Source organism: Psammomys obesus, unplaced genomic scaffold, assembly GCF_907164565.1.
Source record: "Psammomys obesus unplaced genomic scaffold, mPsaObe1.curated_primary_1811, whole genome shotgun sequence".
In the NCBI taxonomy this organism is placed as follows: domain Eukaryota; kingdom Metazoa; phylum Chordata; class Mammalia; order Rodentia; family Muridae; genus Psammomys; species Psammomys obesus.
Window position 1 is genome coordinate 8697077 of NW_026596073.1, and position 27256 is coordinate 8724332.

The window sequence follows — 27256 nt, forward strand, 5'->3', positions numbered from 1 at the left end:
GATCTGTTTCACACATAAAGAAATACGAGTGACTAAAATACAGCTCAGTTTTAAGGTACAGAACATAACTCACTGAGAATATTACCACTCAAACTATCATTTAACCAAGGCAAATATTCTCTAAGATTCTGATATTCTAGTTAAAAAAGTAAAGCTATTCAAGTCATTAGGCAGTAAAGAGATACACATCTTGAGTTACAAAAAACTGTTAGCTAAGTTAGTATTTAATAACTAGTAAATTAGTATTCTAAATGACGTACTTGAAGACAAGTAAGAAAGTAATAGAAATTTTAAAAATTACTATATGAACTGTATATCTTGTAATATAAAACAACACAAACAGTTGTGTATTTTAAAGAAAATCAATCATTCTCACCTATACTTTATCTTCCAAAGGTACATGGCTCTGCAATGGCAAAAAGAATTTTAAATATTGGTGATGATATTTGTGAAATATGATTTTAGACTCATAGATCATTTGTGTTCACAAAATGTAAAGGAAGGCCTATGTTATCAGACAATAAAATTTTGATCACTGATTATTGTGATATTTGGCAAAAATGGGAATATTATGAAAAATTCTTTCCCATTGCTTTCTATTCTATTATTATTCTAAAATATTTACATGTATGGAATAAGTCTATATGCATGAGTGTAACATGCATACATACTCACACATGTAATATACAGGCACACATACTGCAGAAAAGTATGCAGAAACTCATAGAAAGATTTCTAAGCAGTACATTACAATGAAAGCTTGGGGAAGAGGGAAGAATGACATAGAATCTATGATCAAATCTAGACATAGATTGATGGAAAGAACCTATTTCTGAAGACACCACATACTTTGGTCATAGTACATGGTAAAATCATCATAACCATGAATCCCCTCCCTGCTAACCAACTTTAATGATATTGGGAGGTACAATAGAAGACGCTGTGGGAAAAAGTCATCCACAGTCTGAGTCACTTATGAATACTGTGAACTACAGTCTTCACTGAACTGGGCTACTCCCCTGATTGCAATAGTGGCATAAATAAATATTAACCAGCCACATTCCAATTGTCTTTAAGGCCTGATCCATTGGAGGATACACTTCTGTTATACTACTAATCTGGCCAAGAACGCATGGTTGGGGAGTTCATAAGCCTCGGGAATTGTTTTGCTAAATGAACACAGTACAAAATTATCCTAAGTTTTCATAGATTAGTGCATATCTTGAACCTCATCAGAGAAACTTATTTGGATAGTGGACAGTGGACAACTCAAAAAAACTCACAACCAGTGAAAGTGTAGAGAGTAAGTGTCAGTAGAGCACTCAGGCACAAAAAGGGCATCACAATACACACATGTGAGAGAGAGAGAGAGAGAGAGAGAGAGAGAGAGAGAGAAATAGTTTTAAGAGCCAGAAGTCTAGGAGAATGTAAGAGAATGAAACAGGGTCATCTGAATACACACATGACTGTTTCATCCATGAACTCAGCATCTGTGCTCGCCTGCACAACTGAGTCAACGTTCTAGCACAGAGTGGGAAAATGCACAAAAATTCCTTTCACTAATTAAGTGACAGTTAGTAAGTAAGTAAGTGACTAAGTAAGAGTTAATTTTCTTTAGGGGAATGGCCCCTGCTAGGTCTACTACCTGCACGAAGGATGTTCCAGCTGGTATTATAGGAGCATAGCACGTTTGAGTTGAGGAGTATTTTAAAAATAAAGAGAACGTGAAGTTGAGGAAGAATATAGAGGGGTGTAATAGATATGGAAGGAGTAGGAGGCTGAGTATGATCAGAATGCATTTTATAAAAATTCCAAAGAATAAAAATATTATACAAAAAAGAAAGCAACCAGAGAACTGCTTCAGCTGATAAACACCTTCAGCAAAGTGGCTGGATACAAATTTAACTCAAAAAAATCAGAAGCCCTCCTATATACCAAAGACAAAAGGTCTGAGAAAGAAATCAGGGAAAAAACACCCTTCACAATAGCCACTAATAAAATAAAGTACCTTGGAGTGACTCTAACCAAGCAAGTGAAAGACCTGTTTGATAAAAACTTCAAGTCTCTGAAGAAAAAAATTGAAGAAGATATCAGAAGATAGAAAGATCTCCTGTGCTCATGGATCGGTAGGATTAACATATTGAAAATGGCCATTCTGCCCAAAGTAATCTACAGATTCAATGCAATTCCCATCAAAATACCAACAAAATTCTTCATAGATCTTGAGAGAAAAATTATCAACTTTATACAAGGAAACAAAAAACCCAGAATTTCCAAAATGATCCTGTACAACAGATCATCTGGAGGCATCTCCATCCCTGATCTTAAGCTGTACTACAGAGAATAGTAATAAAAACGGCATGGTATTGGCATAGAAACAGAATGGTGGATCAATGGAACCAAATAGATGACCCAAAATCAAACCACATACCTATGCATATTTGATTTTTGACAAAGAAGCCAAAACCATTCAGTGGAAAAAAGAAAGCATCTTCAACAAATGGTGCTAGTCCAACTGCATGTCTACATGCAGAAAAATGAAAATAGATCCATACTTATCACCCTGCACAAAACTAAAGTCCAAGTGGATCCAAGACCTCAACATAAAACCAGATACAGTAAACCTGTTAGAAGAAAAAGTGCGTAAGACATTGGAACTCATTGGCACAGGAGACAACTTTCTGAACATAACACCAACAGCACAGGCTCTAAGAGCAAAAATCAATAAATGGGACCTCATGAAGCTGAACAGCTTCTGTAAAGCAAAGGACATAGTCATCAAAACAAAACAACAGCCTACAGACTGGTAAAAGATCTTCACTAACCCTATATCTGACAAAGGACTGATATCTAGAATATATAAAGAGCTAAAGAAGTTAAAAAGCAGCAAATCAAGCAATGCGATTAAAAAACGGGGTACAGAGCTAAACAAAGAATTTTCAGTAGAGGAATGCAGAATGGCAGAGAAACACTTAAAAAATGCTCAACGTCCTTAGCCCTCAGAGAGATGCAAATCAAAATGACCCTGGGATTTCACCTGACACCCACCAGAATGGCTAAGATCAAAAACTCAAGAGACAACACATGCTGGAGAGATTGTGGAGAAAGGGGAACTCTCCTCCATTGCTGGTGGGAATGCAAACTTGTACAACCACTTTGGAAATCAATCTGGTGCTTTCTCAAACAATTAGGAATAGCGCTTCCTCAAGATCCAGCAATACCACTCCTAGGCATATATCCAAAAGAGGTTAAAGTACACAACAAAGACATTTGCTCATCCATGTTTGTAGCAACTTTATTCGTAATAGCCAGAATCTGGAAACAACCCAGATGTCCCTCACTTGAGGAATGGATACAGAAATTGTGGTACTTTTACACAATGGAATACTACACGGCAATGAAAAACGAGGAAATAATGAAATTTGCAGGCAGATGGTAAGACCTAGAAACGATCATCCTGAGTGAGGTATCCCAAAAGCAGAAAGACACACATAGTATCTTCTCACTTTTATGGACCTATAAGATAGGATAAACATACTGAAATCTAACACCTAAAGAAGATAAACAAGATTAACCCAAGGTATGATAATCAATCCTCACTTAGAAAGACAAATGAGATGGACATTGGATGTAGGAGCAAACTTGTAACAGGACAGGAGCCTACCACGGAGGGCCTCTGAAAGACGTCATCTAACAGTGTATCAAAGCAGATATTAAGACTCATAACCAAACCTTCGGCAGAGTGCAGGGAATCAAAAAAAAAGGGGGGGGGAGGGTTTAATATGACCTGGAGAGGATAGAGTTCCACAAGGACAAAACATATCTGGGCACAGGGGTCTTCTATGAGACTGTTTCTCCAAACAAGGACCATAAATGGATGCAACCTAGAGCCCCTGTTCAGATGTAGCCCTTTGTAGCTCAGTGTCCAAGTGGGTACCCTAATAAGAGAAACAGGGACTGTTTCTGACATGAACTCGATGGCTGGCTCTTTGACCTCTTCCCTCTTCCCACCTCCCTCTGGGAGGAGCAGCCCTGCTAGGCCACAGAGGAGGACTTTGTAGCCAGTCCTGAAGTCACCTGATAAACCAGTATCAGATGGAAGGGGAGGAGGTTCTCCCCTATCAGTGGACTTGGAAAGGGGCAGCGAGGAGATGAGGGTGGGAGGGTGAGATTGGGAGGGAAAGAGGGAGTGGGATACAGCAGGGATACAAAGTTAACAAACTGTAACTAATATTAAAAAAATAAAAATTAAAAAAGAAAGCAATGACATTGTTAAATGTCTAATAATAAGCACCACTAAGATTTGCCTTTTAATGGATCATAGTTTGAAATGTATGTTAACAGTACACTGTGAGTTAAATCCTTGAAACTATTTGAATGTTTGTTTGATAGAAAAGTATTGTATGTCATCTTATACATATTTTAGAGGACATATGGGCACAGAGCTAAAGTTTATGCGGTTATTTTAATGGTATACCCTGAATTTCTTCCATTAAAAATGCAGCCATTACACTTCATCACTCTTCCTGACTCAATATTGCTCAGAAATCCTCACCTCTTTCATTTTCAGCTGCTGGCTTTCAGAACATTTTAAAACTTATTTTGATATAATCAATCCTTAGAAGAATTATATTCCTATACAACATTTTTACTATCACCCATCATAGACCACTCATTGGTAACAGTTGCTTGAGTTTCATTTTTAGTTTTCTGTGACTGATTTTGAACTTTGGTCTCCAACAGTGGTGGTTTGAATGAGAATGGCCCCCATAGGCTCATATATTTGAATACTTGGTCCCCTGGTTGGTAGAAGTTTTTGGGAAGAAGGGTTGGCCTTGTTGGTGGAGGAATGTCACTAGGGATGGACTCTACAGATTCAAAAGCTGATGTCATTTCCATTAGCTGTCTCTGCCTCATACTTGTGGATCAAGATGTATGCTCTTAGCTGTCCCTTCTTGCCTGCTGTTGTGATCTCCACCATGATGGTCGGGGACACTGACCTCTGGAACTGTGAGGCCCAAATTAAATGATTCATCAGTGGCCTTGGTCATAGTGTTTGGGTTATAGCAATAAAAAAGTAACCAAGACACCACTCCACCAGACTTTGTGATTTATAAAGTAGGACCATGTTTTATCAACAAATGCCAAGTGAGGGAGTCCAGCATCAAACCAGTAAAAAAAACAAACAAAAAAAAAAAAAAAAAAAAAAAAAAAAAAAACCTCCTACATTTCAAGTATCTAATTCAGTACCCAGGAAAGCTGCTCCATATACATTTACTGAATGAAGCAACATCTGCCCTTGCATTAAAGGAGCCAAAGAGTAACACAATTGGACTAGTGTACGAAGAGTGTATGGTTTATGTTCACACACAATAGGTGTGAAAATTTGATGTAGGCACTGAGGCTTTGGGTAACCTCCTCACTTCAGAAGCATAGTTTCAATCCTGGGAAGCTGTTTGACTTGTCTTAAACTTACATTTGTTCAGTGCAAAACCAGGGGTAAATGTAATTCTGTAACTCAGGTCTCTATTGGTCTGGGCAACCCTATGCTTTTCATTCTATGTGCAAACTCCCTGCTTTGTTCACTCCTCTACAAAACAGCTATGTTTTTAAACTAACACTAAAAGGCCATTCTTCTGGCTGGAGAAAAACTTCAAGCCTATGAATGTAAAGTGTGGTCCAATATATGACAGGTAAAATAAAAACTTTTCTTAAGGAACAGGACCAGAAATCTAAAAGGCATGGACTGCAAGTTAGAGGGTGTTTTAGAGGTAGTTAATACAAAATTTTAGAACCGATTCATTTAGACCATGACATAAGGAGCCCTTTGTCCTTCAATATTTATATTCTAACAAAAAAGCAAGACTTGATGGACAAAGATGAAATACAAGGAAAAATGGTACATGTTTCTGTGTTTACAACATGAGAAGAAATAACATATAATTAATGGAGGTCCGTGTGTCCTAAATGGCAATGAGTTATCAAGAACAAGAAAGGACAGTGAATATTTGCTTAGAGATCTAGATGGGCAGTGTCTTTTAGAGAAAGGTAAAGAATAAATGTCCTCTTGTTCCTAATTAAAAGTAGCTTTGATAATATTGTTTTTTCTCTATCATCTTTTGAAAACCCCAAACTTATGGGATGTAGGCTTAGCACTGACTGAAGGCATTAGATAAATGTTACCATCTCTGATTTCATTTAAAATTCCCACTAGCCATCATACTGAGGTACATTAGACAAAGACTGGGTTGTTGTTCTTTTGTTTTTTTCATCTGAAGGTTGGATATCTGAAGTAAGGTAGACATCCCCTTCTTGACCTCTCCTAACCTGAGTGGTTGATCAGATAATGATTGTCACTTATCTGACAGGAGGCTAAGGGCATTTGTCAAGGTTTTGTAGCTGAACAGCAACAATTTGATCACAGATTGAGTTATCTAGAGAGTTATTTTTGCTAACATCAGCGGTTCCCAAAATGTGTCCCCCGGAGCATCTTAGCTACCATTACCTAGGGTCTTCTTATAAATGCAAACTATTAGACCCTGCTCTACCAACTCAACCACAAAACACTGATGTGGTGCCCAGTAAACTCAAGTCCTAGGATGTTGATGATGCCCACTGATGCTTAAGAGCCATCAATTCCTCTTTCAGTTACTTACAACTGCTTGTGTAGACAGCATTTAATATACATTATACTGTTTTTATTTTTCAATATTTTAAACCATTCCTGAAGAATTATATGTGACAATTTGATCTACAATGAATCAAACGTAGTAGGGGTAGGAATCAGGCTGAAAGGAGCAGGTGGCCCTGTCCTTCTACCAGTCACCTGGTCAAGCTGCAGAACCTCTACAGGACCTCGTTTTCCTTGGACAAAATTAAAACAAAAGCGAAAGGGTTACACAGGAAACTTGGCTGCCTCTGAAATGTGACAAGCATTAAAAGCAAGGTAAATGTAGATTTATGACCAACATTATTGAAATATTAGTGACATTATAAATAATTACATGAGCAGTGAAGTTTGTGAATTAAAGTCATAAAATTTCAGAGAGGCTCCTCTACTTGATTTTATGGTTTCAAAAGGAATTTAAAAATTGTTTTAGTTCAATAGACCTTTATTATGGGAAGCAGACTGTTTTGTTTCAGAGTATGTGTGAGAGAGCACATCTGTGCATCTGTGTGCATAGATACATGTGTATGTGTATGTATGTGAGCACATTTTTGGATGCATGTGTGTATAGATCCGTGTGTATGTGTGTAAGCCAGAGAATGACATGAGGTGTTGTTATTCAGGAACTTCCCACTCTTGATTTTTGGGACAGGGTTTCTTACTTAGCCTGAAGCTCACCAAATATTCTAGGCTGGTTGACCAGCAAGTTCCAAGGAATCACCTGTCACTGCATATCCAGTGCTGGGATGATAGAAACATGCTTTCACCCACAGGTCCAACGAATAGAATTCATGTGCCTGGACAGTCCTCTATCAGCTGAGCTATTTCCCCAATAAAGATGCCAGTCTCTAGCTACTGTTATCTACTGAGTGAATCTTGCATATGAAGTTAATTTGTGAATTTCTCAGGGTTCTTTACAGGAAAAGAGACATCACAGGGAATATGTATTAAGGAGGAAATTTACTAGACTGGCTTTTGTCATATGGGCTGTGTAGTCCAACAATATTGATGACAACCACCATCACACTCAGTATGAGATTAAAGCTTCTGTTGTGCCCTCTAATGCTATTTGAAAAAATAATACGTTATTGTGGACACACATGTAATTTCAGTTTAAATTTATTGTTGAGAAAAAGTTACGATCCTTATGTAGCCAATGGAATAAACACCACTGAATGCCAGTACAAAGACTTTCAAGTAAAAATTAATCTAAAGTAGCTGGTTATACTTTCTACTCGTCTTGATGAAACTTCTACTTCATATATTTATCAGCAGATGAAAAAAGCTACTTTCTATCTTCAGTTTATGCTTTTTATATATTAACTTTAAAACAAAAAGACTGGTTTTTCCTATTTTTTTTTCTTTCTTTTATTTTTAGGAGTAAGATTTCCAGCTCTCATAACCTTTCTCCTAGTTCATATTTTTCAAGATCTTTTTTATCACTGGTATTGTTCTCTACTGAAGGCTTAGCAATTTGTCTCCTTTCTGAACTGTGGCACGAGGCAGAACTTAGCCTGCAAATTGCAACCTAACAAGACCTGAATGTAGCTCAATCCATTTTTATGCATGACATCACCATTACAATTCAACACATTGTAGCATTTGAATATTTTAAAAGGGATCAGAATGTCGACTCATTCAATTTATCACCCACTGTAACTCCTGAATTTTTCTCTCTGCTGCCATCATCTCGAGCTATTCACTGCACTTTTTGTTTCCATTATCCCTCCTTGCACTGACATTCACATCTGTTCCATTTTTCTGGTTCTAATGTCTCTGATTTGCCCATCTGCCCAATGTGTCAAGATGCTGGAACAGCTCTGCGGCATCCCCTGAGTTCTGTGAACCTCACTACTTCTTGATTCATTGCTCTTTGTGTTTTCAGAATAAATACACATCTTTCAAAATGTTTCACATGGGTTTTTTTTTTTTTGTGTGTGTGGTTTTCTGTGCTCTTCACTTAGATAATTTCTTATAAATTCCTCTTTTTAAAGTTCCAGTTAAACAATCAAAACTAGGTGGAAAAAGAAAGTTGACAGAGCAAGGCAAGCCTGCTCTTTCCTTTCTTGTTAATTTAAGGAAGTTAAACTTGTATTTTTAGTGACAACCACTACTCCCACTCCCCACCCTACCACCCAAAACATAACAGCCTAGGTAGGAAGCCATCAAGAACTCTCAAAAATTGTGATAAAGATGCTGAAGTGTCACTCTCTACAACTGATGGCTTCTGGTGGAGAGGTGAAGGTAGAGAAGGACTCAGCTTTCTCTAATGGGCTGACCAATGGGAGAGTGAGTATATAAGCAACACAAATTGGAATTGTTTTTTTTTGGGGGGGGAGGGGGAACATGGGTGAGGTGGTCACAAGGGTGGCAGGTAGACCTGGGAGGCCTGGGAAGTGAGTGTAATTGGCGTGCATTGTGTGACATTCCCAAACAATCAATAAAAATATTAGGTTGCAAAAAAAAAAAAAAGTTAAATCTATCACCAGCTATTAACTATCCTTTGTGGTGTTCTACTATTAAGATTCTATGAAAGACTCATGACCAAACCTTTGGCAGAGTACAGGGAATCATAAGAAAGAAGGGGAGTTAGTCTGATGGGGAAAGGATAGGAGCTCCACAAGGACCAAATATATCTGGGCACAGGGTCTTTTCTGAGACTGACATTCAACCAAGGACCATGTATGGATATAACCTAGAACCTCTGCTCAGATGTAACCTGTGGTAGCTCAGTAACCAATTGGTTTCCCATAGTGAGGGGAACAAGGACTATTTCTAACAGGAACTCAATGACTGGCTCTTTGGCCTCCCCACCCACCAAGGGAGGAGCAGTCCTGTTAGGCCACAGAGGAGGGCTTTGCAACTAGTCCTGAAGATACCTGATAAAACAGGATCAGATGAATGGGGAGGAGGTCCCCCCTATCAGTGGCCTTCGAAAGGGGCATGGTGGAGATGAGGGAGGGAGGGAGGGACTGGGAGGGAATGAGGGATCGGGACACGGCTGGATTACAGAGTTAATAAAATGTAACTGATAAGAAAAAAATAAAATTCAAAAAAAAAATAAAAAAATAAAAAAGATTCTATGCGAATAACTGAGATAAACCCCCTAACTTTCACATGTAGTAGCTCAGGGTATATCATGTACCCCTGCTTCAGTAGATCACGAGTGGGCATACCACACAGCTGGTTAAGCAAATCTTAGTAAACAGAGTAAGTCCTACTTAGCAAATCTTCACGCCTCAAGATGAAAGAGAGCAAAGCACAGATCATAAAAGCAATGAAGAAACCAACAAAAGGATCATAAAAATTTTGTCTCCACCATAATCATTTTTACCATGAATAAAGACAGAACTATCAAAACCAAGATAAGCTGACCACTTACGCATAAAGTTTCACTTATAAAGGAATTATGGAAATAATAGATCACAAAAGTTTGTAGGTTAAAAAAAAAAAAAGACTGTTTATTAAACTAGTCCGTATCCTGTGTGTGCCCTTCAGAATCCCATACTTCTGCTCTACAGAGCTGCTGCTAATCCTGGTCCAGGCCAGTCTAACTAACATAGTCTCACTCATCCTCCAGGGGAGAGAGAATGCTTCTTCCAAGCAGGAGTTTCTTTCTTTGCCATGTTCTCCCCTTCTCTTGTGCTCCCATTTTTGTCACTGTCACATTATATTATTAATAGAAGTATGCATTATTAATTTCGAGATCACTTCTTCTGTTTGCTTTCCAGCTACCAGCTGATACAAAAAATTGCTTAATGAGTTTGTCAGGTAAATGATTATTTTTAAAATTAAGATTTTTTTTCCAATAATTATTCTTTTTAAATGTGGATGGTAAGCCTGAGTGCTCCTTGGGAAATTTTGATAATACAGTGTTATCAAATAAATTTTAATAAAATGGTAGAAAAAATATCTTCACATGAATAAGATAATTGAAAGATTAAAATCAATGATTAGCTCAAAGAAAGGGTATGTGTTTATAACCAATCACTCAATGAATAGGAACCAATGCAAAAATAAAGGATAAGGTAATAGAGATTATAATTTGTAAATATTATTATTGTTCATTCTTTTTTTTTTGTCTTGTGTATATAAGACACATGTCCTAATTTTGCATCTTATATTTTGGATAAATGGTTTTGTGTTCTAATTGTATGTGTTATAACCTAAGGAGGTGGTGAAAACAGGAAAAGAGCTCTTATAATGTGTCCAATTCTAATACAATAGTTATCAGAAGACTTAGCACAAGGGCAATTAGTACTAACGTCGTTAAAATTAATAAAAATCATGACAGTTTAGAAAAGACAGATGACATTTAATCATCAACTTAAACACATGGTGGGACAATTGACAGCTGATGGTGATAAAGCACTTTCCTCCTTAACTAGCGTAAGACCAGAAACAATTCATTTAAAGGGCAGGGGGCACCGTTAGAGAAACGTTAAAGAACCAGTAAACACGACAGTGAAAGATTTCTCTCAGAGACCTTAGCTTTAAACAGATTTGCTATTCTTTGATTTGCACTTAGTGAGATATTAAATTTAAATGTGAAGTTGTTACTAGGACAATTATCAGTTTGGTCCCAGAGCAAGTAATAATGCCGGCAGTTCTATGTTTGTGAGATCTTTACCATGACCATGACATCCCTACATGAGAGTTTAGCCTCTTGTGCCTCACAAAACATCATCCTTTATGCACATTTCCAGGTAGCTCCTCTCTTCTTCATAAGAGACCGTAATTCTGTAGTTAATCACAGAAGCCAGGAACTAATCATATATATGTGTGTGTTCATACACATATAAATATGTATATTTGAACATATATATATATATATATATATATATATATATATATGAGAATTAAGACTCCTGAAAATACAAAGAAGCATCATTATGTCTATAAGATGTGTATGTGTGTATTAGACTATAATACATATATAGGTATGATATGATATGTTTATCACATTCATTCAAACATGGCATTTATAGAATAGTGTTTTCTTAAAAACATTTTATTAATTCTAATTTTTTACTTTGTATTTAAATTATGCATCAAAAAAATTCTATGATAACATACAAGTTTAAGGTCATTGTCAAGGGGCACCCAAAGAGCAAAGGTCTTGCTTATAACCTTTTTGTTTTTAGCTTTGCATATAAACATTGGTTCTGCTTCTTTGTTGATAATATATACTGGTAACTGTGAATAAACACTTCAACCTTTATAAAAAAAAAGTTTAAATTTTTAAATTGAATTAGTTTTCTTTCTTATAAAATAATTACTAGACAAGGTGAGCCCTCCCGTATGTGAAGAATAAGGACTTAGACAAAGATATAGATCCTAAAACCTGAGGTAACATTCTCAGGATTAATGTGTTGTAGCTTCCAGGCTGGTACTTTACTGCAGAAAGTGAAGCTGAGACAATGATCTACTGTCTATTTTTCTTGTCTTGCTCTTCTCCAGTTGATGAGAGGCATGTATCCAACTGGATCTGAAACATCTTTGGATACCATCAGCATTACAGGGTGTGGTCCAACCTACCTGTTCCTGTTGCTGGAAATCCAGTCTGAAATAAGTGTTGAGGCCTGCTGGTGGCAGTGCTTGTTCCCAAAGCTACAAGCCAACATGATCACTTCTCTCCGCAGCTCCCTATACATGGCCAAAGAGAAAACAATTAGAGAAAGGTTACCATCTGAAGAAAATTTATTTTGGATGAATGGATAGATGGATGACTAGGTAGCTGGATACAAATAGATGATATATTCATGGAAGAGACAGAGACAGGCAGACCACTCTCTCAGATATGATGGTTAATCCCCATTGTCATCTTCAGGGGATTTAGAGTTAGCAATAGAGACATATCTCTGATATATCTCTTGTTTCCAGAGATAGTTTGCTGAAGAAGCCTGACCCATCATGAGCATACATGCCACCATTCCATAGGCAGACATCTAAACGTTAATCAGGGAAAGGGGAAAAAGGCAAACTGAGCAGCAAACTACATCTCTTTTTGCCTCCTGGACATAATTTGGTCATCCACTTCACTCTCCCACCATTCCATTGTGTCACATGGAATGTATCCTCACATAAACCAAGGATCAAAATAAACCCTTCATTTAAACAGGACTGATACACAGATGAACTCACAGAGACTGTGACAATGTTTACAAGACCTGCCCAGGATCAAGCGAGACAACATCTGAGCACTGATAAGGGAAAGTGAAGACAAAGTTTTAGGCCAACAATAAAGCTTTTGCAACTGAGGCCTCCAGGAAAGGGAAAATCAATTTTCTCGAATGATCGTCACTGCATACGTAAACCGCACTCCATGATAGACTCTGTGCCTCTGAGTAGTTGACCATCATAAAACTGATTCCATTTGTTGTTGATGTTTTGTGGCTACTTATTTTGTTGTTTTGTGTATTTATTTTTTGTCTTATTAGGATTTTCTGCTTCATTTTTGTTTGTTTGTTTGTTTTTGTTTGTTGCTTATTAGAGATAGAGAAAGATTGTGAAGTTGGGTTCATAAGGGTAGTGTATCTAGGAGGAGTTGAGGGAAGAAAAATGATGATCACAATGTATTGTATGAGAAAAGAAAATCTTTGTTTCCTTTATCAGTTATTTTGTTATAGCATTGAGAAAAGTAACTAATTTGGTAGATAAGTAAAAATGTAACACAAAAAGGTTTATATACAGCAATCCTATGATGCTGAGTAAAGAAATGAATTAGGCAGAATGGGAGTTAAGTACACTAGGTCTTTCCTGGAGCTAGTTCTCTACTCAAGGGCATAGGTTCTGATCCCAAGATCACAGTGCAGGCAGACCCTAAATTAAAACACTGTCATGAACTGCTTTGTCTCATGATCAGGCAACAAAAACTGTCTTTCTCAACTGCAGTCCTCCCAGGAAACTGAAATGAAAAATGCAGAATGAGACAAAGGCAGTCTCATGCTGCTAAAGTCACAGTGCCTCTAGAAGCGTGCCACTGTCCAGCTCTGGGAAAAGAGAAGGAGAACAATAAAATAAAACAGTACTCATGTTGATAGGATGCTTGAACAAGAGATCCATTGAAGTTATTTTTTGGCCATCCAAGCTTGATATATGTTGTTGCAACTTGTTTTAAAATATATTCCTACATGGAGAGTGAGAGAAAACAAGATTAAATTAGTTTCACTCTTCTCAAATTTGGTAATTTAAAAACTAAATATGAATAATTCAGAGTAATTTTAATACTTTTAGTCAACTTACTATTTCAGACATAGAAGGCAGTAATTTTTTCCTTCCAATTGAATAATTTGCAGTGGTAAATATTTTACACGACAAATTTTTAATAAAGTAAGGAAAATGGGGACCATTCAGGGTGAGATCCATGCATATATATATATATATATATATATATATATATATATATATATATATCCATACACAGACTCATTTTAGGAACATAGGCCTTGAATATACATTTTAAGGTTTTATTTTTGATTATGCATACATATGTGTGCCAATGTGAGTAGATGCCGCATGTGTACAGGCGCCTACAGGGGGTAGAAAGGGCCCTCAGATCTGCTGTAGCTGGAGTTATAATTGCGTGTGAGCTGCCCAACACAGGTGCTGGTAATTGACCTCAGGTTTTCATGAAGAGCAGCAAGTACTCTCAACTTCTTGTCCACTCGCTTCTACAAAAACATCCAATATTTGTGCATTTTGCATCAATAGAGGTTATTCAATGCAAAGCTGTTTTACTGGCCCACACAATAGGCTAGTATGGAAGAGAGGGTGCACATAGCACTTCGTACAGTGATATAGTACTACAAATTCAAAAATCTGTTCAACTGACGATGCATTTAAATATCAATGTCAACCTAAGATATGTTCTCCCTTACTTTAATGTAATCAGAATTTTGTCTAAGGAATGAAAGCGCTAAAATTATAGTTAAGAACATCACTTAACTTTTACTTTAAGTGAAGAATCTAACATAACACACTATTCAAAAGCACAATGTACACAAGAGTGTATTTTGCCTTTTTAGGAGTTTCATAGCTCAGCATCTCTTTGATGGGGAGAACGGGAAATATAAGACTTTCTCTAGCAGATAAACATTATCCCCTAATTCAAATGACACATTTCTTTGCATCTCTGTTGCTAAGGGCTTATGCAAAACTAACAACAAAGAACAGACAAGCCATGATTATTCTAACTTTAAAAAAGCAAGTTGACAGAGTCACTTTCATGAAGCCTTGGAGTAAGAAAAAAGAAGACAACTCTGATGAACATCAGTCAGCCTAGATGGCTCCACTAACACAGAGAATCGCTGACAACCCATCTTTGAATAATTTCTATTGTGTATATTCATTTTCAGAGTATTGTGTCATAAGTCATTTGATCATTTCATAAAACATGGGTTCTTAAAATACCTAAAGAAGAACTTACAGTGCACTAGAGTAACTGTGATAAGAAATCAAATAATCAAAAGCTCATTATCTGTACTTAATCCTGACATTATTCAAAATGATCATTGAATCCTATTAGGTGCTCTTGGCAGAACAATTTTGGCTTCCTGGGATTTGAGCTTAGAAAATCTGGTCAGGTACCATTTTGGAATGTGTGTCATGCCTCTGTGTCTGCTTGGATTATCCGTTGTTTGCTGCCCTATATCCCCTTGGACCCAATTATGGATGGGCTTTGGCCTCAGTGTTGATCTTATCCTTGTTAATTAAGGAGGTGCACTGAATTCACCATGCCCTTTTGGATAAAAATAATGACTAAGAATCTTTATTGAAACTGTCTATATTCTGTTAAGTTTTACTGGGATCCCTCTACTCAGGTTAAGTCCTTTGTGAACACAGAGCCCTTTAACTCTCAGGAAGTAAGTTTGAAGTTTATGGATTTGCCATGTACATTCTTTCTTAAATTCTCAAGCACTTAAGCTTAATTGACACTTTTAGGCCAGAATAAAAGGTAGCTTGTGTTAAATTTCTTATTTTCAAATAACTACCATCGGTATTGCATAAAAAAAAATCAGGACAAAAATAACAGCCTACAGTAGCAGGAGGAAATGAAATAATTTAGACTCAGTTTCATGGAGTGCATAATGAGAAAATTGTTTATCTTCTGAAAATTAGAAAGAAGAAATTATATATTTATATATATATATTTTTTTTACATTGAAGACATTGTAGTTCTCCATGCGGTCCAGTAATTTATCCAGAGGATAAAGAGCTCGGCTGGCAGCATGCCAAGGAAGAAAATCCTTTTCCTCAGACAGGTATCTGATGATCTCTAGGGGAATATTCTGAGGCAAATAGCCTGCCCTGCACAGTCAAAAGAAAGTTAATGTTAATCAGATGCAGAAAAGATACACAATAATGCAAAACTGAAGATTTTACTTATGCAAATAAAAGACAGAAAGCAAGATAGTCTTCATAGTCTGAGGAGAGGACACTCAACAATATAAAAATAAAATTATTTATTTTTTTAAAAATAGTGTGTGTTGGCATGCTAGAGCTACCTAATACATACAGAGGCAGAGAGTTAAGTTTTTACTAGAATACAAGCACATCAGAATGTATTTTTGTAAAGAAGAGAACTATGGAATCTGAACTGAGCCAATAGGTATTTCCTTGACAGAAACTCTTCAGAAATAACAAGTAATTGAAAGTAATTGATCACTATCTTGTGAGTTCTTGAAGTTCTATGTAATGTCTTTTAATTCACACTGTTCCCTAAAATGATGACTAAATTATACTATCAATTTATGTTTTAAATATATATGTCATATAGCAACATAAACATTTTTAATTTGATGTCGTGAGTATGTGTGTTTGCACATATTGTAGTGTGCTGTGTTACTGCAGATGTCTGCATGTGTGGAGGTCAGGAGAAAGCTTTGAGCATCAGCTCTTATCTTCTACCTTGTTTAAGAACAGGTCTCTTTTGTTCACTACTGCAAATGTTGTGTCAGTTGGCCCCTGAGTCCTTTTTTCCTCTCAGAGGTGCTTTCTGGGATACAGATGTGTGCCACAGCATCAAGACGTTTAGTTGAGGGAGGAGGAAGGAAGATGCTGGGGTCAGAACTCAGGTCATCAAGCCTACATTGCAAACTCTTTCCCCATTGAGCTATCTCTACAGCCCAAATATTAAAACATCTAGTACATACTGAAATGAAGCATTAGAAAGATATCGGAGTACATTTCATGTGTATTTTAAGGAGGTTCTATTAAAAAAAAAAAAAAGAAACCAGAAAGACTGGTATATCTTGAATCTCCCAAGGATCACATACAAATGCGAAATTGAAGCAGTGTATGTAATAGTACATTAGGAGATGATCTTCAACTCGATTATCTCAACTGTATTAACAACATCATGTATTTTGCTAGACATTTCTCTTTTGCCTTAATTACTGCTATGCTCTGAATACTGATGTCTTCTCAAATTCTTATGTTCGGTACTAGCAACGTGATGGTCTCAGAGTTGGGGCACTTACGTAAAACATGAAAATGTAAACCTCATGAATGACATGAATGAGCTATAGAAGAAGCTCAGTTAAGCTTGCCTCCTTCTGACACTGATGAACACTAGGACAATTGCATACATACAGAATTTTAGTACATTAAATAACTGAATAAATAAATGTAGAAGCAACCAAATTTCATATGCATTCTCATACCTAAATTTTACAATGTTCTTAAAAATTATATTATTGTTGTTTTAGGGTGTATGTGTGTGTGTTTTACCTTCAGGTATGTCTGTGCACAACATATGTGCCTTCTGCCAACAGAGCCCAGAAGAGGGCATTGGATTTCCTAGAACTAGTGTTACAGACGGTTGTGAGCTACCATTTGGGTACTGGGTATTAAACCTTGATCTATGGAAGAGCCGGAAGTGCTCTAACCATTGTACAATCTTTGCATCTGATCACAGTTTTTTGTTTTTCTATGTTTTATTTTATTTCTTGGGGGGTGTTTGTTTTTAGATAAAATCTTTTAATTTGTGCAAAATAAAACATGGTCAAGATGGAAGCAAATTTATCACTTTTGTTTGTACATTTTTCATAATATTTAGTCCTTAATGTTATATACTAAAATTAGGCTATAGAAAAATACAGATGGTGTAACACTTCAATTTTTCTCAAAAGGAACTAAAACAATGTGTGTCATCCTAAAGATATTGATTTAGCTATGATACATGATCCATCATCGATACTGTAACTAACCCTAATTTCAGAATTTTCTATCAGAAACTACTGCTTAGGACACATATATCTGTAACATCTCTTGTTCACATTTTACATTTCTCTATACATCAAACTAACTTCAACAGTGGTTAATAAGCAGCTTTTCAGCTAGGATTCTCTTTCAGGAATAGCTACATTTTGCTTTCATGGGGTTGTTTGCCACTAAAGAAGAACATAATTTTTAATAACATTGTATGCTTTAAATTAAATATCACTTCCAAGAGAAACTTCTCCTGTTGTTGGTCAAAAGAATACATGGATCTACCCACACAATGTAGGATATTGCCACTTCCTTGTTTTCCTTCTAGGACTTGAAGGCAAGAGCCTATTGCTGGAGACAACATATGCTTTGAGCACAGGACTTAAAGTATTCAAGTTGGAATTGACCCAGCAGATACTGTGCTCACAGTATCAGCACCAGCCATGCAAGTTTCCAAGGGAGACAGGTAGTCAGTAGTACCACCCAGCTGTAAACTCTAAGAACCAAAATAATGACTGGGCTAGCAGAATATTCACAATTGTGCAGTAGATGTAGTTTTAGCTTTGGCAGTAATCCACATTTGTCTAGTTGGATGTGTACACTCAGAAGGAGGGAATTTATGACTGGTACTGTTTTTACCTAGCCAAGAACATGTAGCTGAAAATGTCATAGACCTGATGTGTTTTATGAACAGTATAATTTCCTATCAAAAATGAATAAGATGATGTTGTAGAAATAGACCTGCAATGAGAAAGAGCTTAAAACTAATTTTACTATTAATGCCCCTCGTACAATTAGATAAATAATTCCTATATTTTTCTCTAACAAACTTAAACTAAGAAACAGTATTTTTGACATCAATACTTTAAATTACTTTTTTAATTAAATTTTTATTTTTTATATTAATTACAGTTCATTTAATTTGTATCCCAGGTGTAGCCCCCTCCCTCATTCCATCCCAATCCCATTCTCCCCTCCCTCATCCCCTCCCTGCCCCTTTCCAAATCCACTGATAGGGGAGGTCCTCTTCACCTTCCATCTGACCCAAGTGTATCAGGTCTCATCATGCCTGACTGCAATGTCCTCCTCTGTGGTCTAGCAAGGCTGCTCCTCCCTCGGGTGGGGGGGAGGTCAAAGAGCCAGCCATTGAGTTCATGTCCCTGTTCCCCTTACTAGGGAGCCCACTTTGATACTGAGCTGCCATGGGCTATGTCTGAGCAGGGGTTCTAGGTTTATCTATTATGTATACAATGTTCTGTGTGCATGTACACCTGCATGCCAGAAGAGGGCACCAGATCTCATCATGGATAGTTGTGAGGCACTATGTGGTTGCTGGGAATTGAAGTCAGGACCTCTGGAAGAGCAGCCTGTGCTCTTAACCTCTGAGCCATCTCTCCAGTCCCCAATACTTTAATTTTAACCATTATATCTACAATGTAAACTGTTAAAAACTATTACAAATTTGAAAACTTGAAAAAGTTTTCCAAAATGTTCATCTATTTATTTTTCAGCTGCTAATAATGTAAGTCTAAGAGGCAGGACTTGGATCTTGGTACTGAAAGACAACTGGCATTCTGTTTCAGAGGAAGGAAAATAAGGTTAGCCTTAGATAAATCCTACCTAACAAACAGTAGGCAAGGCAAGCAGACATCACATACAGAAATAGAGCAACTCCTCCTTTGAAGCCTAATGGCAGAAATTGCTACCATGCAGCAAAACCTGAGATGTCTCTTTCTTCTTTAAGAGACCGTAGTCCCCAGTCTTCCTGATAGGAAGGCATAGCCATGTGATAAGCTCTAACAACAGAATATCAATGTAAGTCACTGTCAGGGTTAATATGACTTTATACTTGTAAAATAATCCACCTGGAAACTTGAAGAATTGCATGGCAAATTCACTTGCCAGGAAAAAAAAAAAAGCAAAAACAAAAACAAAAAGACCCTACCATTTTATTTGATCCACAGACATGCTGGGATCTATTTTTTTTAAGCAGTTAACCTTCTCTAATGCAGTTTTCAAAGAGAATACGAAGAAGATTACACCCAAATTACCCTCATTCTGCCATACTACCAACATATGTAGGTAATTACCTACTACATAATTCAATATACTTGTATTTAAGTTTGCTAGATCAAAATATGTAGCTACCCTTAATTGGCCAAGAGAATGATCAGCTTCGTTACAAAATGACAGATAGTAGGAGATAATGTTGGCTACCTAGCTTAGAAGTGTTTGTGTAATTGGCTGGTAATGATGCCGGTGATTACTACTACTGATAATAAAATCAATATAGAAAGAGTGTGGATTCCAGCAAATGGAGCACCACATTAGCCTGAAGCAATCAGCTCAGTAGGGAGCATACGGTGGTCCTGATGTTGAAATGTACTTTCCTTAAATTCCTATCACCAGTGTTTAAGTATTGCTAGCAACATGGGAGAACAGTATATTTAAAGAACATTTTACATGTAATTGTGTTTAATAATATTTTAGGAACATGTCATATCTGATACCTACCCTCTTAACTACGGTGGTGGGGGTGGACATGAGAAAGGAAAGACCAGGCAACAAGGAACGTAAAAACAAAGCTTCTCCAGAAGCATCATGGAGCTGCTTCTCCTGCCCTATATGGGCCCCACACCTTTCCCCTTCTTCCCCTCCTCCTTTTCCAATTTTCTAGAGCTTGCAATGAAATATATCTTTAGGCACACAAGACAGCATTTTTATAAGAAGGAGATTAAAAGCAGACTATATTAGCTGATTTTCAAATGCTCTGATTTTAACTAGCTATTTTCACCTAGCATCCAGAACTGCTTTTGCAAAACCACTCTGAAGCCCCGTGAATGTTAACTTCTGGATCTTCAGTGATGGTTAGCTCCCATAAAAATAATTTATTTTTAATGTGGGTTTCTTTAAAGATAACTAATTCTTCCATGCTTCAAATCTAAGGGATGGAGAGCAACATCTTCAGACTACTCTGACCACATACACACACACAAAACACATACATTTTTTTTTTTTTGCTTAATTGAAAAATAATTTAAGGGCAATAAATGGCTTGCTACATATTTTGCAATATATGAAAAAGACAAAAGACAATATTCACATCCTGTAGGCACAGAATTTTAAAGCATGGCTGAAATGCTTAATTGACAATATTTAATGGCTTTTATTTGTTATCCTTTATTATTCATTATTAAATGACTTTTATAGGAAGATTCTGTAGCTCAGAATCTGCAATAGCTCTTGGAGCATAGCAAAACAAAGAGAAATCATAGGAGGAGTACCTCATTCAGATAATTGTACAGCTTTGAGGAAAAAAAATATACAGTCCATTCCTTGTTTCAGAGATGAAAAAACAGGTAGCTTATTTGTAGCTCCATCAAATTAAGAATTATGAGCAGTGGCACCGCAAGGAGCTTTCCCATCTCCTCCTCCTTCATCTATTCCTACCTTCAAGGAAGCCAATCCCAAGACTCACTTCTGGGCTCTTATAGCACTGAGATCAACTGTTACTGTAACTATTATAAATAATTAGTATAAGCCATGCATTTTGCCAGATGTCTTAAATCACAGCACTTGGGAAGCAGAAGTATGTGGATCTCTGAGTTAACAGGAAAGCCAGGGCTACACAGAGAAGCCCTGTATTGAAAAAAATAATAATAATAAATAATTAGTGTACAATATGTAATTTTTATTGAAATATTCTTTTCATTCACTGAGTTTATGTCCTTAGGAAACGAAACTGTTCTTTACATATCTTTTTTAGCCCATATCTTTTTTTTTACGGTATTTCCAAATCATTTAATCAAGTACAAGAATAAGTATTTGTAACTTATATGATAATAAAATTTAATCCTAAACTAGACAAAACACAGAGGCAAACATTAATTCAAAATATAAAAGACAAGCAATAAATCAGGAAAACGGAAAGAATTTAGAACTGACATTGATGTGATTTAAAAGTCTACAATGACAGAGCACAGTGTAAAAGCAAAGTGAGTTCTCTCATAGACCTGATACAACTGAGACATAGCCTGAGCTCATAGTTCTATAATTGTATCTATCACATGTAGCAGAAATTGGTCTGTCATCTGTTTTTTTAATTTAATTTTTTTATTAGTAGTTACATTTTATTAACTCTGTATTCCAGCTGTATTCCGCTCCCTCATTCCCTCCCAATCCCACCCTCCCTCCCTCATCTTCTCCCTGCCCCTTTCCAAGTCCACTGATTGGGAAGGACCTCCTCCCCTTTCATCTGACCCTGTTTTATCAGGTATCTTCAGGCTTCAAAGTTCTCCTCTGTGGCCTAGCAGGACTGCTCCTCCCTTTGGGGGGGGGAGGTCAAAGGGCCTGCCATTGAGTTCCTGTCAGAAATAATCCCTGTTCCCCTTACTATGGGAAACCAATTGGTTACTGACCTACCACAGGCTTCGTCCAAGCAGAGGTTCTAGGTTATATCCATACATGATCCTTGGTGGAGTGTCAGTCTCAAAAAAGACCCCTGTGCCCAGATATATTTGGTTCTGTCGAGCTCCTATCCTTTCCCCATCATACTAACTCCCTTTCTTTCATATGATTCCCTGCACTCTGCCGAAGGTTTGGTTATTAATCTTAGTATCTGCTTTGATATACTGCTAGGTAGAGTCTTTCAGAAGCCCTCTGCGGTAGGCTCCTGTCCCTATGTCCAATGCACATCCCATTTGTCTTTCTAAGTGAGGATTGATCATCCTACTCCTTGTTCACTTTTTTGTTTATCTTCTTTAGGTGTATAGATTTCATTATGTTTATCATATCTTATAGGTTTATATAAGCGAGTATATATTTAGCCCATATCTTAATGCAAAAACTGGCACTAAATAGGTACTTGATAGATATTGTTTAAATCATGCCAGTAACATTGTGTCATTCCAAAAACACAAGAGCACTTGTCAGCTTCTCTAAAACTTATACATTGTCCTAGTTTGCTCAAATGTAAACATTTTCAAATGTTAAAAGGTTGCAGTAAAATGGGAAGATTGTGGTAGAGTGATACGGTATTTTCTCTGTCTCTTCTATCACTAACACTTGCAGATGATAAACTCATTGATATCTAGTCGATAGCTTTGAATGCACCAGTCTACAGAAGAACAGAATAGCTTCACAGGCAATAAAATGACAGGGCCAAGGAGTGAAAGCCTCTGTTTTTGCTGATTAGCAAACTCCTTTCCTGAAAGCAAGGAGGTAATACAGATGTAAATGCTTTGCTGGAGGATGGAGGTGCCTCTGCCTCCTGCTCGGGAACTCATCCAAGTTGGGCTGCATTATTCCGTTCCTTTGGGCTTTAGGAAACATTTAATAATTTAAAATAAAACATATAGGTCTATTCTGGCAATGTGCACAGTCTCACTTCCACCACAACAGCCCAATTTATAGCTTCACACAGACTTATTTATTCTCAAACATTATTTCATAAGGAATCAACCATCATCTTAATACAGTAGCTCCCATGGAAGCCAAATATTGTTGGAAATTTGGTCAATATTGGACCATTAATTGGAAAGGTTAATGCATATCAACTACGTGGCACAAAGAAAAATATATCTGTTTTATGGACAAATTATGTAATTTCTAGAAAACTCTATTTTCAAAAGTCGTGTCACTACAAACTGATAACTTGTTTACCCGCTGTTATGTTATGGGACAACTGACGAGTTTCTTGGTTTAATGTTGCTAAGAATAATGATGCTAATGTTCAGGATCACTACAATTACACACACTTATCATATAAAATGGTAGTTTACAAGAGAAAATTATCGTGCCATTCTAACACCTGAGTTGGAAATCAAAGCTAGGGCTGTTAATAAAAGCATTGTTGGGTTCCTCCACATGAAACCATCTCTCAAAATTCCAGTTTTTATCATGTTCAACTCTTCCTTCCATTCTTTTCATCCTCCCTCCTTTCTTCCTCTCTTCCTTCCTTCTTTTTATTTCACATATATTAATATTTACCATGTTTAAATTAGTACAAATATACCTCATCTAATCTGAGCTGATATGGAAGTCAGAGTAAAGCAGGCTAGTGTTAGGGGCTTCAGCCCCAAATGATCCAACCCACTCCCCTGTTTATATGCTTGCTTGGTCATCATTTAGTGGCATTGTTTGGGAGCTTGCGTAATTTTTCCATTGTGGTGCCTGAGTGGGAGGAGCGAGGTGTTACTGGTGGCCTTTGAATGTCCTGTATGCTTCTGGTTACACCCCATGTTTTCTGTCCTCTGGTCTGATCCATGTGAACAGGCAATCCTATGTTCCTGTCCCATCAGTTCAGAGACTGCTGCCGGCACTACAGTCTCCCTGTCATGATGGACAGAGGAACTCTGAAACCATGAGTCAAACTTAATCTTTCCTCCCTTAAGTTACTTATAATAGCTATTTTTGTCACAGTGACAAGAGTGGAAAAATAAAACCAGACACTGTATTTATCACAGGTAAAGATGTCAGCCCTCATGACAGGCAAGATGTTGTATCTCAAGGTTCCTTTCCATTGAGTAAATGCAGGCATAAGCAATGGAAAATGATTCATTTCATCCTCTTTTGTCTTATTAGCATTGTAAGTTAACAATATTTAAAACTGAAACACCTCTTAAAGTGAAGGTTCACCAAATGGGCAAACTGGCTGAAAGTTAATGATGTGTGTGATCAGTAGAAGTTAAATAGAGAATACAGAAGAGTAGAATAGACTACCCTTTCTTAAGTGTCCATCAAAATCATGTGGTCCTGTTGAATCCATTCCCCAATGTTTTTCATTAGTAGTTTTATCTACAAGTGCTTTATTAAGCTACTTGGAAAAAAATAGATGCACATCTGCAATTAATATTGAAAGAGTTCAGCTTATTATGGAGGTTGTCTTCGTCTGGCCTTTGCAAGTACCTTCTGCTTGGCCTCACAGCTATAGTTCACTGACTGGCCAAAGCAGGGCAGTTGAAGCCTTGTGCATGTCTGGTGGTACTGTCCTACAGAGCAGTTCAGACAAGGTGAACGCCATCCTCCTTGAGCTTTTGTCTACTTCAGCAGCCTTGTGCTATGGCTTAAGGGAATTCGGTATTTGAAGTGAGATACCTTCTGCTATGGCTCAGTGGGATTTGGTGTGAAATGAGATACCTAGCACAGATGATCCAGGCCCACCAACGGGCACACTGTTATGTGGGCATCCGCGCTGTCATTGCACAGCAGGAACTGGGAGAGCTTCTCTTGTATTTAAATTCTTTAATTCTTGGGCTAGGGAATGGCGTGCTATTACTTATGCTTCAAAAGCCTGGCTTTGACTGCTGGGAATGCCACATGATCTTTCCGGACAAGACAGGGGCCAATCAGGATTTCCTGGCTGAGTCTCGCACTCTCTGGTGACTTGGAAATTTTGTACTTAAGTGAAATGGATGACATGAAGACAGAACTACTGGCTTTTTGAGACTTTTTTCCAATCATCTTTATGTACAATTTATTGTTGAAAACAGCTCTGATAATGTAGGGGAGACCAATAATACAGTCTTTAATCAATGACAGAGTATATTTTAATATAAAATATACTCTATATTCAGGAAGCTGCATATTTCCATCTGGGTTAAGTAGTGCAATTAATAGCAAATTTAAATTCAAACAATAAGTTGATTGAATACAGGAAAATTATCAACACAGGTCATGATTTTCATGGAAAACAGAACTCCTAAAGCTATATTTTTGTTCTGCTTATTCGGCTGTGAAGTTTTCTAATGATCTAAGGAGCCACATGGGAATGAAAGGAATAAAAAAAGCGAGATTTTGCAGAGGTTTGGTTTACTGCCACAAGACAGCAAATCAGTAACCTAAAAGTCCATAAATCAGAGTCTGCTAACTTCCTATATGACTACTTCAAGAGAAATGTGTGAATAACAGGAAACTAGAAAAGAGACAAAATATCCTTCAAATCAAATAACTTAAAAATACCCAGGCATATCTTGTTCAGTCTAAAGTTTGTTGAAAGCTTTGCTTTTTGTACAGATTTTATTGTAAGGTAGTGAGAATTCATACATTTAACTTCTATATTTTTACTGCCATAAAGTTTTTCAGAAGGCCCTCAGTATTTATTCTAATATTGTTCTGTTGGGGAAAATAAATTTAATTCATTACGTTAGGTTATTTTTTGCTAAGGTGTAACCTTCAGATCTGGATAACGAGATTATAAATGCCCTGTGTACAGCGCTTTGCACGTTCTAAACAGACAGATTCTCTAAATTCATAGCCAGGTAGATGCTGACATGTGGCCATTATCAAGTAGCTCTCAGGCACCTGATCTCTAAGTATCTCTAAGTGTATGTAACAACAACTTGTCCCAAACAAAGAAAAAAGTAAACACACACATTCACACACGCCAGACAATCTCGGATGCACCATTCTGTGTGTATCCGTATAAGTACTAGTTCTTCTGTATATGTGATCAAGACCTCAAACTACTATTACTATAGCTAATGTACAGCTCAAAACAGGCTCTGAAAAGTCACCTAATACTCCAGGGTCTTCTTGTCAGTATTTAATCCAATATTATTTTTCCAAGCCGATGATATTCTTAACAGTACTTTAGGAAGGCCTGGGTTCTAGAGAGAGACCCAGAGATAGCCCACCTCACCCAAAACATCAGAAGGAAATCTCAAAACAAAGTCTACCGCCAGTTTATCTACAGAGATATCAGTATAGATGTACTTAAACTTTAACTTCTAGAGTCACCTGAAAGTAAAAGAAAAGAAGTGTGAAGAGCATTTTATAAACTGTAAAGAGCTGCACAGATTTGGACAGCTTTAAGAATGGAGACCCAGAGCTAGACTTTGGCAGCCTCATGTTCAACATCTATATTCTGACCTTGATTTGTTCCTTACATCAAGCTATTTAAACAATGTACAGAACCCAGCACATCCATTTTCCCCTTAGAGACAAAGCACCAAATGATAGTGTAATTGCCAAGGGAAAATTATTACGCTATTCTAAATTATTTCCTTCATAAATCGCAGACCAGTCAAAGAGGCTGTGTCACAAAAACGACAGGGTTGCTGTACAGCGGTGAGAATCCTACACAAAAATGTCCCATAAATCCCTGAGCATCACAACCCTCCAAAGTCATTTTGAATCATGTGTTTAAATCAGGAGTGGAAAGCAAGGCTGGAAAGATGTTGGTAAACACTGAGGGAAGAGGGAAAATGAGGAGATTTACTTGGTTATCAGCAAGCGAACGGATCTGCAATAGTCCACCATCTGTCTCACGTACACTGCACACCACATGGGATTTTTAAAAAAAATTTTTGTATTGAACATTTTATTCTATTGCATACATGAGAGCTAAAGCAGGGGTTTTTATTTAATAACAATTAATGG

At 37.1% G+C, this 27256-nt stretch overlaps 1 protein-coding gene across 1 annotated transcript in view; it reads right to left on the minus strand.

The window, feature by feature from the left end:
- Trhde (thyrotropin releasing hormone degrading enzyme) overlaps positions 1 to 27256 on the minus strand; it is a 481130-nt gene that overhangs the window by 35217 nt on the left and 418657 nt on the right. The window contains exons 13-15 of the mRNA XM_055626014.1: positions 15829 to 15976; positions 13699 to 13796; positions 12206 to 12313 (exon numbers count right to left, since the gene is read on the minus strand). Of these exons, the coding sequence (XP_055481989.1) occupies positions 12206 to 12313; positions 13699 to 13796; positions 15829 to 15976 (354 nt within the window). The remainder of the gene's footprint in view (positions 1 to 12205; positions 12314 to 13698; positions 13797 to 15828; positions 15977 to 27256) is intronic.